We start from the raw sequence: 12,500 nt of genomic DNA on the forward strand, positions 1-12,500 counted from the left end.
TTGGATCAAGGCAGAGGTTGTATGCTCTCACAAATCCTCCAATTCCCGAGATTAATGGTGCTCCTATCACTCAAGTTTCTGTTGCTAAATCCCTGGGCGTGCTTATTGATAATAATCTTAACTGGAGTAGCCATGTCGATAAACTGACAAAGAAAGTAGCTTCTGGAATTGGAGCCCTCAAACGTATAAGGCATCTCGTTCCTCAGACGACATTGCGCTCTATTTATCACGCTTTACTTCAACCGCACTTTGACTACTGCAATGTCGTCTGGGGAAACTGTGGTATCACGTTACATGACAAATTACAAAAACTGCAAAATAGAGCAGCCAGAGTTTTGACCTTCTCTAATTTTGATGCAAATGCTAGCGAGCTATTCAAAATTATAGGCTGGAAAAATCTAGTTAGCCAGCAACAAATTGCGCTGGCCACAATGGTCTATAAGTGTCTTCAGGGGCTAGCACCGGAATATCTATGTTCTAAATTTACAAACCGCGAATCTGTTTATAGTTTAAGAGACTCTGAAAGAAAGCTTAATGTTCCGTTTCCGCGGACAAATTATTATAGAAACAGCTTCAGCTATAGAAGTGCTACTGTCTGGAATAGCTTACCCCTCAAAGCGAGACAAGCAGAGTCTCTTGGGCTTTTCAAAAATCTGATTAAAGACATATTTTAGTATAAAGCACGGCATTCATGGAAAGCAGCTTTAGAATTAATATAGTTTAATTGTATTTTATTGTAATCATTTTAAAATTTTACCGTATGTAATTTAGATTTTAGCATTGTTTGTAATCTTAGCTGATGATTCTACCGTGCACAAATAATAAAATATCATATCATATCATATCATATCATAACCCATATAATAGACTATTGCAATAATCCAGCCCTGAGGTTACGTAAGCATGGACTAATGATTGTCTGCATTCCTTAGATAAGTATTTCGATATACGCCTAATGTTATGAATGTGGTAGAAGGAGGCCTTGCATATCTGGTTATTAGTATAAACACACAGGTGATTATACAAAATCGCGCGCTCTCATTGGCTCGCTATCTCGGATTATCAGCCGATAATCACCTCGACGGACAAAATGGCTGCCAGTAGTCGTTTTGCCGCTGTAAGTGAAGATGATTTCGCGTTGAAATGCTTTTTTTTTTCTCTTTTTTGAAATAATCACCTGTGTAGTTATACTAAAACAATTATTCGCCTCAGGCTCAGTGATTATCGGTGATTATTAAATTTTCAACCTCGGATAATGCATTTCGCGTGCTCTGATTGGTTCACTCAATCTCGGTTATCAGCTCATATACCTTGGTTTGACCTTATATGGTAAATGATTGCGTTAAGCGTTGCTAAACTAAAAATGTTTTCGTCGGAATGCCAAATTTCTCTTTGAATAAAGACAAAAAGGAGAAAAAATCTTTTTTTGTGGAACGTTTGGATCAATTCCGACGTTCAGAAGTACGCGAAAAGGCAAGAAATGTTTTTGTGATGAGCCTGCGTCTGTCTGACAACAAGGTATTACACAACATCGCATCAGTTCTCATCAAGTTTTTTTCAATTTCGCTCGGATTTGCTCGCTTTTTCCGCTCGTATTTCGTACTTCCAAATTTTTGGAGTTGAAGGAATTTAATAAAACAATTATTCCATTCGCGCTTGTTGGATATGAGACTGGTTATAGCCAACTCGGCGCTACGCGCCTCGTTGGCTATTTACCATCTCATATCCAACGCGCGCTTATGGAATAATTGTTAAATATTCACCTCGACTTCGTCGGTGAATATTCACCGATAATCACTTCGCCTTCGGCGAATAATTGTTAAATATGGCTGTTCATTCGTCTAACATAACGCCGAGGTTCCTAACACTGGAAGAACGATCAATCTTCTGGTTGCCAACTTCTATGCTAGAAGAACGAAGTTTAACTAACTGCTGACGAGTTCCGATAGCAAGAAACTCAATCTTCGTGTCGTTCAATAACAGCCGCCCATCAATCATCCACTTTCGAATGTCCTTAATGCATGCTTCCATAGCGCGATGCGCGACATCCTGGGCATCATCATCGCTCGGCCTGAAGCTGAGGTAGAGTTGGGTGTCATCGGCGTAGCAATGGACTTGAGGGAGGTGACGTTCAATGATCATAAAGAGGGAAGAGGTGTAAATAACGAACAACAGTGGATCCAGGCAAGAACCCTGGGGAACACCGCAGTCCAGAGAAAATTCCATTGACATCGATCCATCAATTGCGACTCGTTGACTCCGACCAGACAGGTACGAGCGGAACCAGTCATGCGCTTTACCCTGCAAGCCAACAACCTTAGTCAGCCGATCTAGCAAGACGGAATGATCGACCGTGTCAAACGCCGCACTAAGATCCAAAAGGATCAACAGAGTCACGTGTTGCGAGTTCATTTTCAGAAGAACATCGTTCATGACTTTGAGCAAGGCCGTCTCTGTGCTCTGGTGTTCGCGATAAGACGACCGCAGCTCTGGATAGATGTTATTGATGACCATCTGACCATGCGTCTGTATGAACACAGCCTTTTCTGTAAGTTTGGAAATATATTGTAAATTACTGACTGGTCGGAAATTCTGAAAAATCAGTTCCAGTTCGAACTTCTTCAACAGGGGATGGACCAAGGCACATTTTCACTGGTCAGCAAAGATACCATTCTGCAGTGAAAGGTTAATGATCTTGGTTATAACAGGGAGCAGAGTGTCAATATAGGCGACAAGAAGGGGAGTTGGCATAGGATCAAGCGCACATGACTTCTTGGGCGTGGCCTCAATCACTTTCCGTACTTCATGTTCAGTGAGCAGAGTAAAACTGGTCATTGGCTCAATCAAAGATACTTCAGGCGGGGAGTCAGCCTTACTAGGTGACACATTAACTGACATTTCATCGAGCTTACCCTGAATGGTGACAATCGTCTGGGCGAAAAATTCACCCCACTTATTGGCAAGAGCAACTTTGTCCTGAAAAGGTGGAAATTCACGACCGCTACCAAGCAACCGCTTTGTTACCGAGAATAATCTCTTCTGATCGCCACAGTTCTCATCGATGAGAATCTGATCGATGATTTGTCCGATAACAAATGATTTAACGAAGGAACAACGCACCAACGGAAAAATGGAGGTTTCATATCATACGAAACCTCCGAGCCTGCGCGCATTGCATCTTGTTAGACAGAGAGTCTTTAAGGTAATAATTTTATTGTCTTTCCTAGGGGAAAAACATTATTTAAAAAAATCCAAGTTGTCCCTGTTTTAGAAGCCAGCCAACCAAACCCGTGAATATGCCGCAACCTAAGGTTACTGTAGACATTCAAGGGTCGATTTTTTCCAAAATATATTTTTCAAGCCAAATTCAAGACTACTACTTTATCTGCATTTTCCAAAAATAACTATTTTAAAAACTTAAAACGCATACGAGTTATCCACAAAAACGTGATTTTTTCAAACAAGTCTTCCAGTTTCCAGTTGTAATATATTCCTCTGTAAATGTAAAACAATGTCAGAGAATTGCAAAAAGTTTCCCGGTAGTGTCAATAGCCTTCTTTGTCAGGAGACTCGCTAGGGGCTTCTAAGTTGCGTTTCACCGGTTGGCGGCACGGCCGAACTGACAACCACTTCAGTGAGGTGCGAAAACTGTGAATTTCTTTCAAGGTCAAAAACTCGAGGTTTATTTTTGCTTGAATTACCTCTATTCAAATGAATTAACAGGGTATATAGATTTATCGGGTTTTAACGAAACTTAGCCAAAATGTTCGTCAGATATTAGCGCACCAAAGTGTGTGAGACTTTTGCGAAAATCGAAACAGTTTTCTAGTGACGTCTAAGCGAGTAACAACAATCAGCAAATATTCTATTGTCTAACTTCAAAAGGGATTTTCTAAGCAGCCAATCGAAATATCGAAAAAGCCTCACATCCTTTGTCAGCTCATATCTCCTGAGTGATATAGTCTACATGTAGTCGGTTTGGATGTCCGTGGTAAAGTCTGGCAATTCAGTTAAATAGGTACAGTCAGTTTTGTGTTTAAAGGCTTGCGCGTACCTACCAAAGCAAAAATGGTAAAATATCGTGATATTTTCGGATTCTACAGTTTATTAGCTTTACAATGATATATGGTTTACTGTGGTTACTTTGAAGTAGCGCGCACAGAAAGATTTTTCCGGAAGGCACCCTTGAAGGTTTACAGTAACCTTACATTGAACTTGGTTGAACTTAAATTATTATTAACTTCACATTACTATTGGACATTGAGTAAGTAAGTAAGTCGGGGTCTGCTTATGATTAATTCATTTTCAATTTTTGGCTGGGTTATCTGTTGTTTCTTTCCTGGGCAATCAGGCTTTCCATTTTACCAAAAAATGGTCACCCAGTAAACTTTCTGGTCATCTTGGATGACTGGATGACCCTTAATTTTGACCACTGTTATTTGCATGATGACTAGTTTCCAGAAAATGATGATAGTGTCAATTAAGGGTGGCCTAAGCATACAAATATTGATCTATGAGCTGTGCAAACTGTATTCTTACCACAAAGGGTATCTTAAAAGAAATCAACTAAAATCAAAAGACAATTAGGACAACTGTACTTACAGGGTATTCAGTGAAGTTAAATCTTTAAACATAACCTTTAAAATCCTGCATATCTGGTTGTTTGCTAAATACCTGCATAGGTAAACTATCCGTGAGTTAATTGCCATTGATGCAAGCAAAGTAAACCAAATAACAAAATAATCCCTCTGCAACACATTAGGCAAGCACAGAAATGGGTTGATACGGTAAATTGATCACCATAAAGGAATTTGAAAGCTGGCGTTTCAAGCATTAGCCCTTCGCCAGATTTCAAGTTTCCAAGTAAAAGTTATGGTGGTCAGTTTACCACTTCAACGGAGTTGATAAGTCCATGTCTGTGTTTCACTTCCACACCAACGCATGCAGCACCACAGTTGCTATAGAATTCTATAAAAGCAGTATTGAAGTAATAAAATGTACTTACAAGGACACCAAAGATGATAGTCCATGAAATGATGTATTTGGCACAACATCTATGAGGTTATTGGCCAAATATCTAGAATATAAAAAAGGAACATAGCACCTTTTCAACTGGCCTTACTCATGTCTTTTAAGACAGCCAAGCAATTGCCAGAAAACAGAGATAAGCGCCGGCCTGATGGGCCTTCTGGCTCGTAAGCAGTGACTTTTTGACTAACCACCTCTGAGGTAACCAAACAGGGCTTAGTTGCTTAAAGCATGGTTTGTGGTTATATGGCACTTAAGGAGGCTCGATAGGGTTTCAACACCTAGAAGACACTCTTTAGATTGAAGGACGCTACAACATTGTGTCACGTAACAGCAATGTTATGTTACCATATGAAGCACCGATTATTTCCAAACAAGATTTGATCATTATTGTGATGTAATAAGTTACCTTGGCAACAGGAGAGCCCAGCAAAAACAACCTATATTTTGGATTTAGTTACTCATATCTCAAAAACGAACTTGGTGACCCCCCTTTTTTATTGCTGAAAAGTGATTAGAAGGGCACAATGAAACTTTCCGCAAAGTTTAAAAAAATTCTGTCCGGCAGATTCAGAGTCACTTAAAAAAAAACACAGAATTAAGGTGGCTCTGAATCTGCTAGACAAGATTTTTTAAAATTTTGCAGAAAGTTTGATCTTGCTCTTCTGATTACTTTTCAGAAATAAAAAATGGGGGTCATCAAGTTTGTTTTTGAAATATGAGCAACTAAAGACAAAATAAAGGGTGTTTTTACAGGGCTTGCCCGTTGCCATGGTGACATATTGCATCACAATATCACATCTTGTTCAGCAATAATTCTTGTTTCATTTGGTACCACAATACAACATTGTGGTGCCGATCCTTTTAATAAGAGCTTCACTTGCAATCGTTGAAACTGGTTTGAGCCTCCTTTAATGTTAATGGTTGTTGGTCCTAATTGTACATTGAGCAACCCAAGCCAGAATAAGCAAAAAGCAATATTTACTTGTGCAGTACAATTTTGCTAGTACTACACGTAGTACTGTAATCTAGGATATTCACTGATACTTACAAGTAAGTAAGTCTTGACAAGTTCGTAAACTGGTTTTCATGTTTAAAATTGAACTTGTTGTTGTTCATTTCTCTGAAAAAAAAAATAATAATTACGGACATAAGTATGCCGCAAGACCATGATTCTTCCATGCAAAAAGTCTACCCTTTCTTGTGAGACTACTCCTGAAACATTTAAAGAAACCATTAACTTAGAATCCCTTAACACATAGAATTATATCCTCAATCACAAGAAATGAAAGAACCAGAGGGAACAAAGTTACTGATTCACAGATGAGCTGCCTTCAAGGTGATCCTAAATTTAGCTTAATAGTTGATAATCATTATTATAATAATTTATTATAAACTGTGTATAACATAAACTTATAAGCAGTAAATCCAGTCAACCATAAAAATTAATGTTCCACTACTTGGGATTAGATTAATAATAAGGAAATGGCGCAATCTCAATAATATTAATAGTGATCTCATGAATAAGAAAACAAGTTCTAATGGATATATCAATCAGTACCTCCTAAAATCATATTTATTTCCAATCAAAGGAAAGCTATATAATCTTTTTACATCCCTTGCTCATGCTGCATACAAATATAACACTCTTACAGTCTTATTAAGTTGCTAGGAAATACTTCATTCTCAACAGCAACAATATCGTTGTATTGCAGATACCTGTACAAGAAATAAACAAATTATAGCTGATTAACAACTTACATTACCGGTATTATAAAGGAAAGCAGAGGAAGCAGTGCACAGGCAGTTTGACTCTTATTATCCTCCCATTGGTGAGCATTTCACTGACTTTGCCCTCCCAAAGTGTAGGGCCATTTAACTGTGGGGTGGGAAGTGATCAACATCAACATGCAGGAGACTGGAACCAAGAATAACCTTCCTATGGTACTCTACAGTAACTTGCATTTTGTACGTTAGCAAGTAGGGCACAGGAAACAAGAAGGTTAACGTTATTAGGCAACCCTTTTTTTTGTTTATCTGTTTTGAAATGGCTTGTGACTTGCAGGACTTCTTGCAATAAATTTGAAGAATATTAAGACTTTTTCACACAAAGGAAAGGGTTTACACAAAGGATGCCAGCATCATGCATGAGCATACATGAAGATGCATTAACTTGCAAATTGTTAACTTCAATGATTGCCATTGACTCCTGGGGGTTCCCCATTGATGAGTAAAATTATTTGGCATTTATAGACAGAGTAAAATACTAAGTATGCCCGGTTTAGGCCAGTTCAGGGGTGAAAGGGTTAATTTAATGGCACGTTTTGCAGTGAGTGATTAACCCATTGACAAGTGAAATCATCTGGCACTAGACCGAGGAAAAATACTAAGTATGGCCAGCTGTTTAACCCGGTTTAGGCCGGTTCAGCAGTGAAAGGGTTAATATTTTAATTAATTATTAGAGTCTTTTGGCCCAAGGAAAGGTCTAAATGATCAAGACATGACTGAGTTTGCACATGTTCCTTATTCTTATAATAGCACTCAAAGTGCACCATTTACATGTAGGTATGAAACAAGATGCCCCAGGAAGGGTAATGTTTGGCATGTTAGACTGCATAGACCTGTCCAAGTATAATAAGGAAATTTGACTGCAAAAGGTTCTGAAAAATGTATATGCCCCCACAATAGCTACTAACAATAAGTACAATTTAATTATAATAAACAGCTGACCATTAATATACACCACATCAAATCTTACAGGTTATGAAGAGTATCAAGTTGCGAGAATGTTCCTCCCAAAATGAAAGTTATCTTGTTGTTATTCAAAAGCCTATAAAATGCAAACAGAGGGATTTATTTGCATCGTGAATAAACATTTTTACACATTTGCCTACGGTATTTGTTTCTTTTACTTGAGGCAACTGAACATGGGATTGGGTCGATCAAGACATTTGCCACGTGTTTGACATGATGTTGCGTGCAAGGCGTACGAGATGTCTTAAACAAACAGTTTTGCTAACAGTTGCTTTGTTAGCTGTATCCTTGCATGTTGCAACGATTTCCCACCACCACCAACCCAAATCACATTTGGAATCATTGCCTGCTTTTGGCATTGCATTTATGAACAAACAGCTAAATGCTCTTGCAGTTTACACTTTAAATTTTCGTATAACATTATCCAGGCTACTAAAACACTGCTACTATCATGATAAAAAAAATCACTTTCTTCTTTTCTTCAGATTTTAAAAGTATGATTGCTCGACACTTGACTGGCTAAATTTTGAGCTTTGACTTTTATCCAAAGAATGTTTAGAGTGTAAGTTTTGGATTTCACGGTCCACCATTACTCACGTTCCAAACTGACCAATTGGACCTCGGAAGGTTGGATCTAGTCATTTACCCACTAGCTTAAAATTTCAGTGTGTAAACACTGCTTATTGTACATGCAAAACACAAGTTTAAAAGTCTGAAAGCCTGAAATTCCTTGTAGAGACTGTGTCACTATGAGACAACAAAGACTTGTAGCACGATACACATGTACATTAGTGGTTGCTCAAATATATTTTCCAATATCTTTGCAAGCTAATGACGGATTTCGTCCAAATTTTCAACCTTACTTGAACAGGGATTGTTGTTAAGTGATATGTTAAAAAATTATCATTTGGAAGAACATAAGAACAAAAAAATCTTCAAAATGCAAGAAAATAGTTACAAAATCAGCGTGTAACGCGTAACAGCTAATTTGCATGAAATAGTTAAAAAAGTAAAATTTCACCCTCAATGCAATCTATTTAAGAAAATTCAACCGAGCAGAAATATTAAATAGGAAAAAATGACACTATACGCAAAATTACAGTTCTCCACATTTATTTTACAAATAAAGAGAATTATAATTCTAAGGACGGTTGCCCTTTAGTGCTTGTGTAACGCTCAAGGTCCGACAGCGCTCCATGCCTTACAAATACCAGGCTAGCGACTTCCAAACGCACCTACAAAAGAAGAGAATTTGTTTGAGTAAAGTTCATAACATTGTTTACCATCGAGTACGAAAGGTTTTCAATGATCTCAAACGGCGATGAAGAAATAAAGAATTTTCGTGATCGGAAACAAATCTGTTGCGTACTTTCGATTAGTAAAATTGAATATTACTTACCCACAAGAAAACCTGTATCTCAGCCTCTAGTTACCAACCGTCGCCGATACACAGCTGCAGCACAGTTCACTTACTGGTCTTCAAATCCTGCTAAATTTTATAGTCTTCAGTAGGCTTAAAACGAAGAAATTCTACAAACAGTGAATCGGAAACATATTTCCAGTTGAACTCCACGTGTGTTCAGCGTAACGATCAATTTACAACCACGCTCGTAGCAGAAAACGTGCCAACTCAAACTAGAATTGAAGACACTTTCCAGCCGAAATCCACAACAAACATCGAAGGAGTCCTGTGTAACCTCTCCTTAGTATCTTGGGGGGTGTTTATATAACAAATCAGGGGCAAAAAGCGGGAAAATATCAGAGGTAAGTGGACGTGACGATTGCGTTACACAATAGTGTACAAGGACTTTAGAGATGAATACTGAGAAGAAAAGCATTTCAAATGCTGAAAAGGTGGAGGGAATAAAAGATCTTCAGGGCTTAAAGGCCTCTCTTTTGTTAGAGAGAACATCACTGACATGAAAAAACTAGACAAAAATGAAACAGCTTTTGGGCTTGCTGGCACTTTGTGACACCTTTGTGGGGAATTACAGAAGAAAAGAAATAATATTTATTAAGTGCCTTTGACTGTAAATGAATAAATAATTGCCTCTTTTTAGTATACATGATTTAGAAGTAGTTGTGTTAGTTAAGTTTGTTGTATTTTAGCGATAATAGTCATGCTAAGCAAACCAAATAGTCAGATGCCACGCCCAAAAAGGATTCTGGGTAATTTCTAAAACAAGCTGTAGACAAGAATTATACCCTGAAAATTTTCCAAATATGTTTCTTTGATGTTAATTACTTAATATCTGGCAAGTAATGATGATTTGGGGATATTTTACACATTTTCATGAAAGTGCTTTATGTTACACTGGTGTACATGTGTATCGTGCTACAAGTCAAAGAGAGATAAATCATTTGTAATAATCCATTAACAGTCTGTTAATATTTATCAATGTTAAGCTGCACTTACATGTACAAGTACTTGATCAGCATGGTGTCTCATTATGCTGTCATTGTATTTGTTATCAACACATATAATTATGTGTAATAAGTTTAATTAATACTGTATATAAATGTCACAGCTATAGGGAAAAAATCACTGTTAAAGCTACTACAAGAGTTACTTACAGATTTTGCACTTGAGGCAAATGACTTTTTCCTTGCACAGATAGTGGAACATAATGAAAGTTGTTATAATCTAGATGCCTAAGATTCAAAACAGACACAGACTGTGACTTAAAATGGAACTTGATATTAGCCTCAATGTTAAAACCCATAGAACTTACAGTGGTGTAACATGTTAAACTCTTGATAGTCCTTGCATGATCATTTCCAAAAATAATGTATTAATGATATAATACATATTAATTTACATTATGCAATACAAAGCAACACTCAAAGTCAATGTTGGTACATGTATGAGTCTTTAAGTTCCTTTCACACTTATTTTCTGCCTGCTTTTAACTTTTCTTTTAAATGTTCATAGTGTCTGGAGTTTATAAGTACTAAGAAAAATTTTCCCTCAGTGTATCCACATGTTTTAGCAGGCATTTGATTTTTGGCCGAGCCAGTTGGGTCCTGGTAACAAATGATGTCAAAGAAGTCAAGAATGTAATTCCATTCTGAATCGTAAGAACATTCACAGCATCCAAAGGGTATCTATCATCTAACATTTCTATAGACTTAACAAAAAGCTCTAGCTTTTCAGCAAGACTTCTATTTTTAATTTACTTTAATTTCTTTTTGAAGAGATGAAATCAAATTTATTTACTTCTTTGACATCATTAGTTACCAGGCCCAACTGGCTTGGCCAAAATTTTTGCGACAGTTCCTGTATAAATCAAATGTAACGTGAGCTAAAACGCATGGATACAATATGAGGGAAAATGTTTTGAAGTACTACATTCCAGACACTATAGAATGATAGGTAAAGGAAAAGCTAAAAAAGGGGAAAAAAGTAAGTGTCACAGGTCACTAAGTAACACTCCGTACATCTGAGGAAAAGGAAGATCAGACTGGCATGTATCACAATTTCCTTACAGAGTTGTTAAGCTGGTTAAGTTTCTGAAAGCTTCTGGGTGCACTGTGGCATTAGTCAGTCGGTTTTGTGAGAAATAACTGCAATAAATGAAAACAATTACAACAATTTGGTCATCAACACGTGTAAACAGTGTTATTTTTTCACCTAGAGCATTGAAACCTTTTGAACCTAAGTGACACTTGAAAATTTTAATATTCTGGATGACACCAAAGGTAGAAGACTTCCCTTTGGGGGTAATATACAATACAGAAGAACTAAGATTAGTGTTAATTATCGTCAAGACCCCATTAACCTGTTTTTTACTTTCCTGAGAGTGACAATGAAATATTACCCTGGCTGATGCTGATGCTGAGCCTGGCTGTTATTAGTCATCTTTACTGGCACCCCTTTGGGGATAAGACCAGAGTAAGATTTGCAAGCAGTGGATTTTCTACCCTAGTCAGTCAGAGATACATGTACATGTATCAGATGCTTGGGTTGAAGACACATTTAGGACTATATAGTTGTAGCTACACTGTAGTCAAGATGAAATTTCAGTACATACAACTGGAACAGCCTTTTAACTAGGTTTAAAGGCTGGACCTGTGATTATTGTAAAGATTCCTTAAAAAAAAAAAAAAAAGCAATTGGGTGTACGTACATTGAACAAAAAATTTTCCAACTATTCCCTCTTAGAATACCTGGTGTATCTTAATGATTAATTATCAATCATACTGTATTCTTACAGTACATGGTCCCTACTTTAAATTAATCATGAGTTTTTAATATTATTCTTTACCAAAAGGATGTGCCACACAGAATATCAGGACATAGATTATCACATCCAAAAATATGATGACAGTCCTGTTATGAAAGAACACTAAATAACTTTACATGTATTATTACGAAGTTCTAGCCAAGTGCTAAGAAAAGGGATCCAGTTGTAATATTATAGCTAGCTAATCACATTTAATTTGCCATGTTAACATTCAGTTGTGATTTTGCCAGATGAAGAAGACAAAGTAAAAAAAGTCTGTGGAAACCCACTCCCCACTCACTCCTCTCTACTTACAGCTGCTCCAAACTGCTGAGCTGCCACAAATCTTCCTCCTCAATGTCAGTAATAAGATTTTGATGAAGAAATCTTAGAATCAAAGAAAAAGGACAATGTTGGTTAAAGACATGTTTTTTTTAATGAATGGTTTCCTTTTCACTCATTTAATAAAAATTTAACTGCCTGCAAAACCTTTAA

At 37.1% G+C, this 12,500-nt stretch overlaps 1 protein-coding gene across 1 annotated transcript in view; it reads right to left on the reverse strand.

The window, feature by feature from the left end:
- LOC138006735 (uncharacterized) overlaps positions 1 to 12,500 on the reverse strand; it is a 111,935-nt gene that overhangs the window by 69,284 nt on the left and 30,151 nt on the right. Inside the window, exons 16-23 of the mRNA XM_068853242.1 lie at positions 12,321 to 12,392; positions 11,269 to 11,346; positions 10,357 to 10,434; positions 7,787 to 7,858; positions 6,682 to 6,747; positions 6,080 to 6,151; positions 5,006 to 5,077; positions 4,603 to 4,674 (exon numbers count right to left, since the gene is read on the reverse strand). Coding sequence (XP_068709343.1) covers positions 4,603 to 4,674; positions 5,006 to 5,077; positions 6,080 to 6,151; positions 6,682 to 6,747; positions 7,787 to 7,858; positions 10,357 to 10,434; positions 11,269 to 11,346; positions 12,321 to 12,392 — 582 coding nt within the window. The remainder of the gene's footprint in view (positions 1 to 4,602; positions 4,675 to 5,005; positions 5,078 to 6,079; positions 6,152 to 6,681; positions 6,748 to 7,786; positions 7,859 to 10,356; positions 10,435 to 11,268; positions 11,347 to 12,320; positions 12,393 to 12,500) is intronic.

Source organism: Montipora foliosa, chromosome 1 (genome assembly GCF_036669935.1).
Source record: "Montipora foliosa isolate CH-2021 chromosome 1, ASM3666993v2, whole genome shotgun sequence".
NCBI classification, from domain to species: Eukaryota; Metazoa; Cnidaria; class Anthozoa; order Scleractinia; family Acroporidae; genus Montipora; species Montipora foliosa.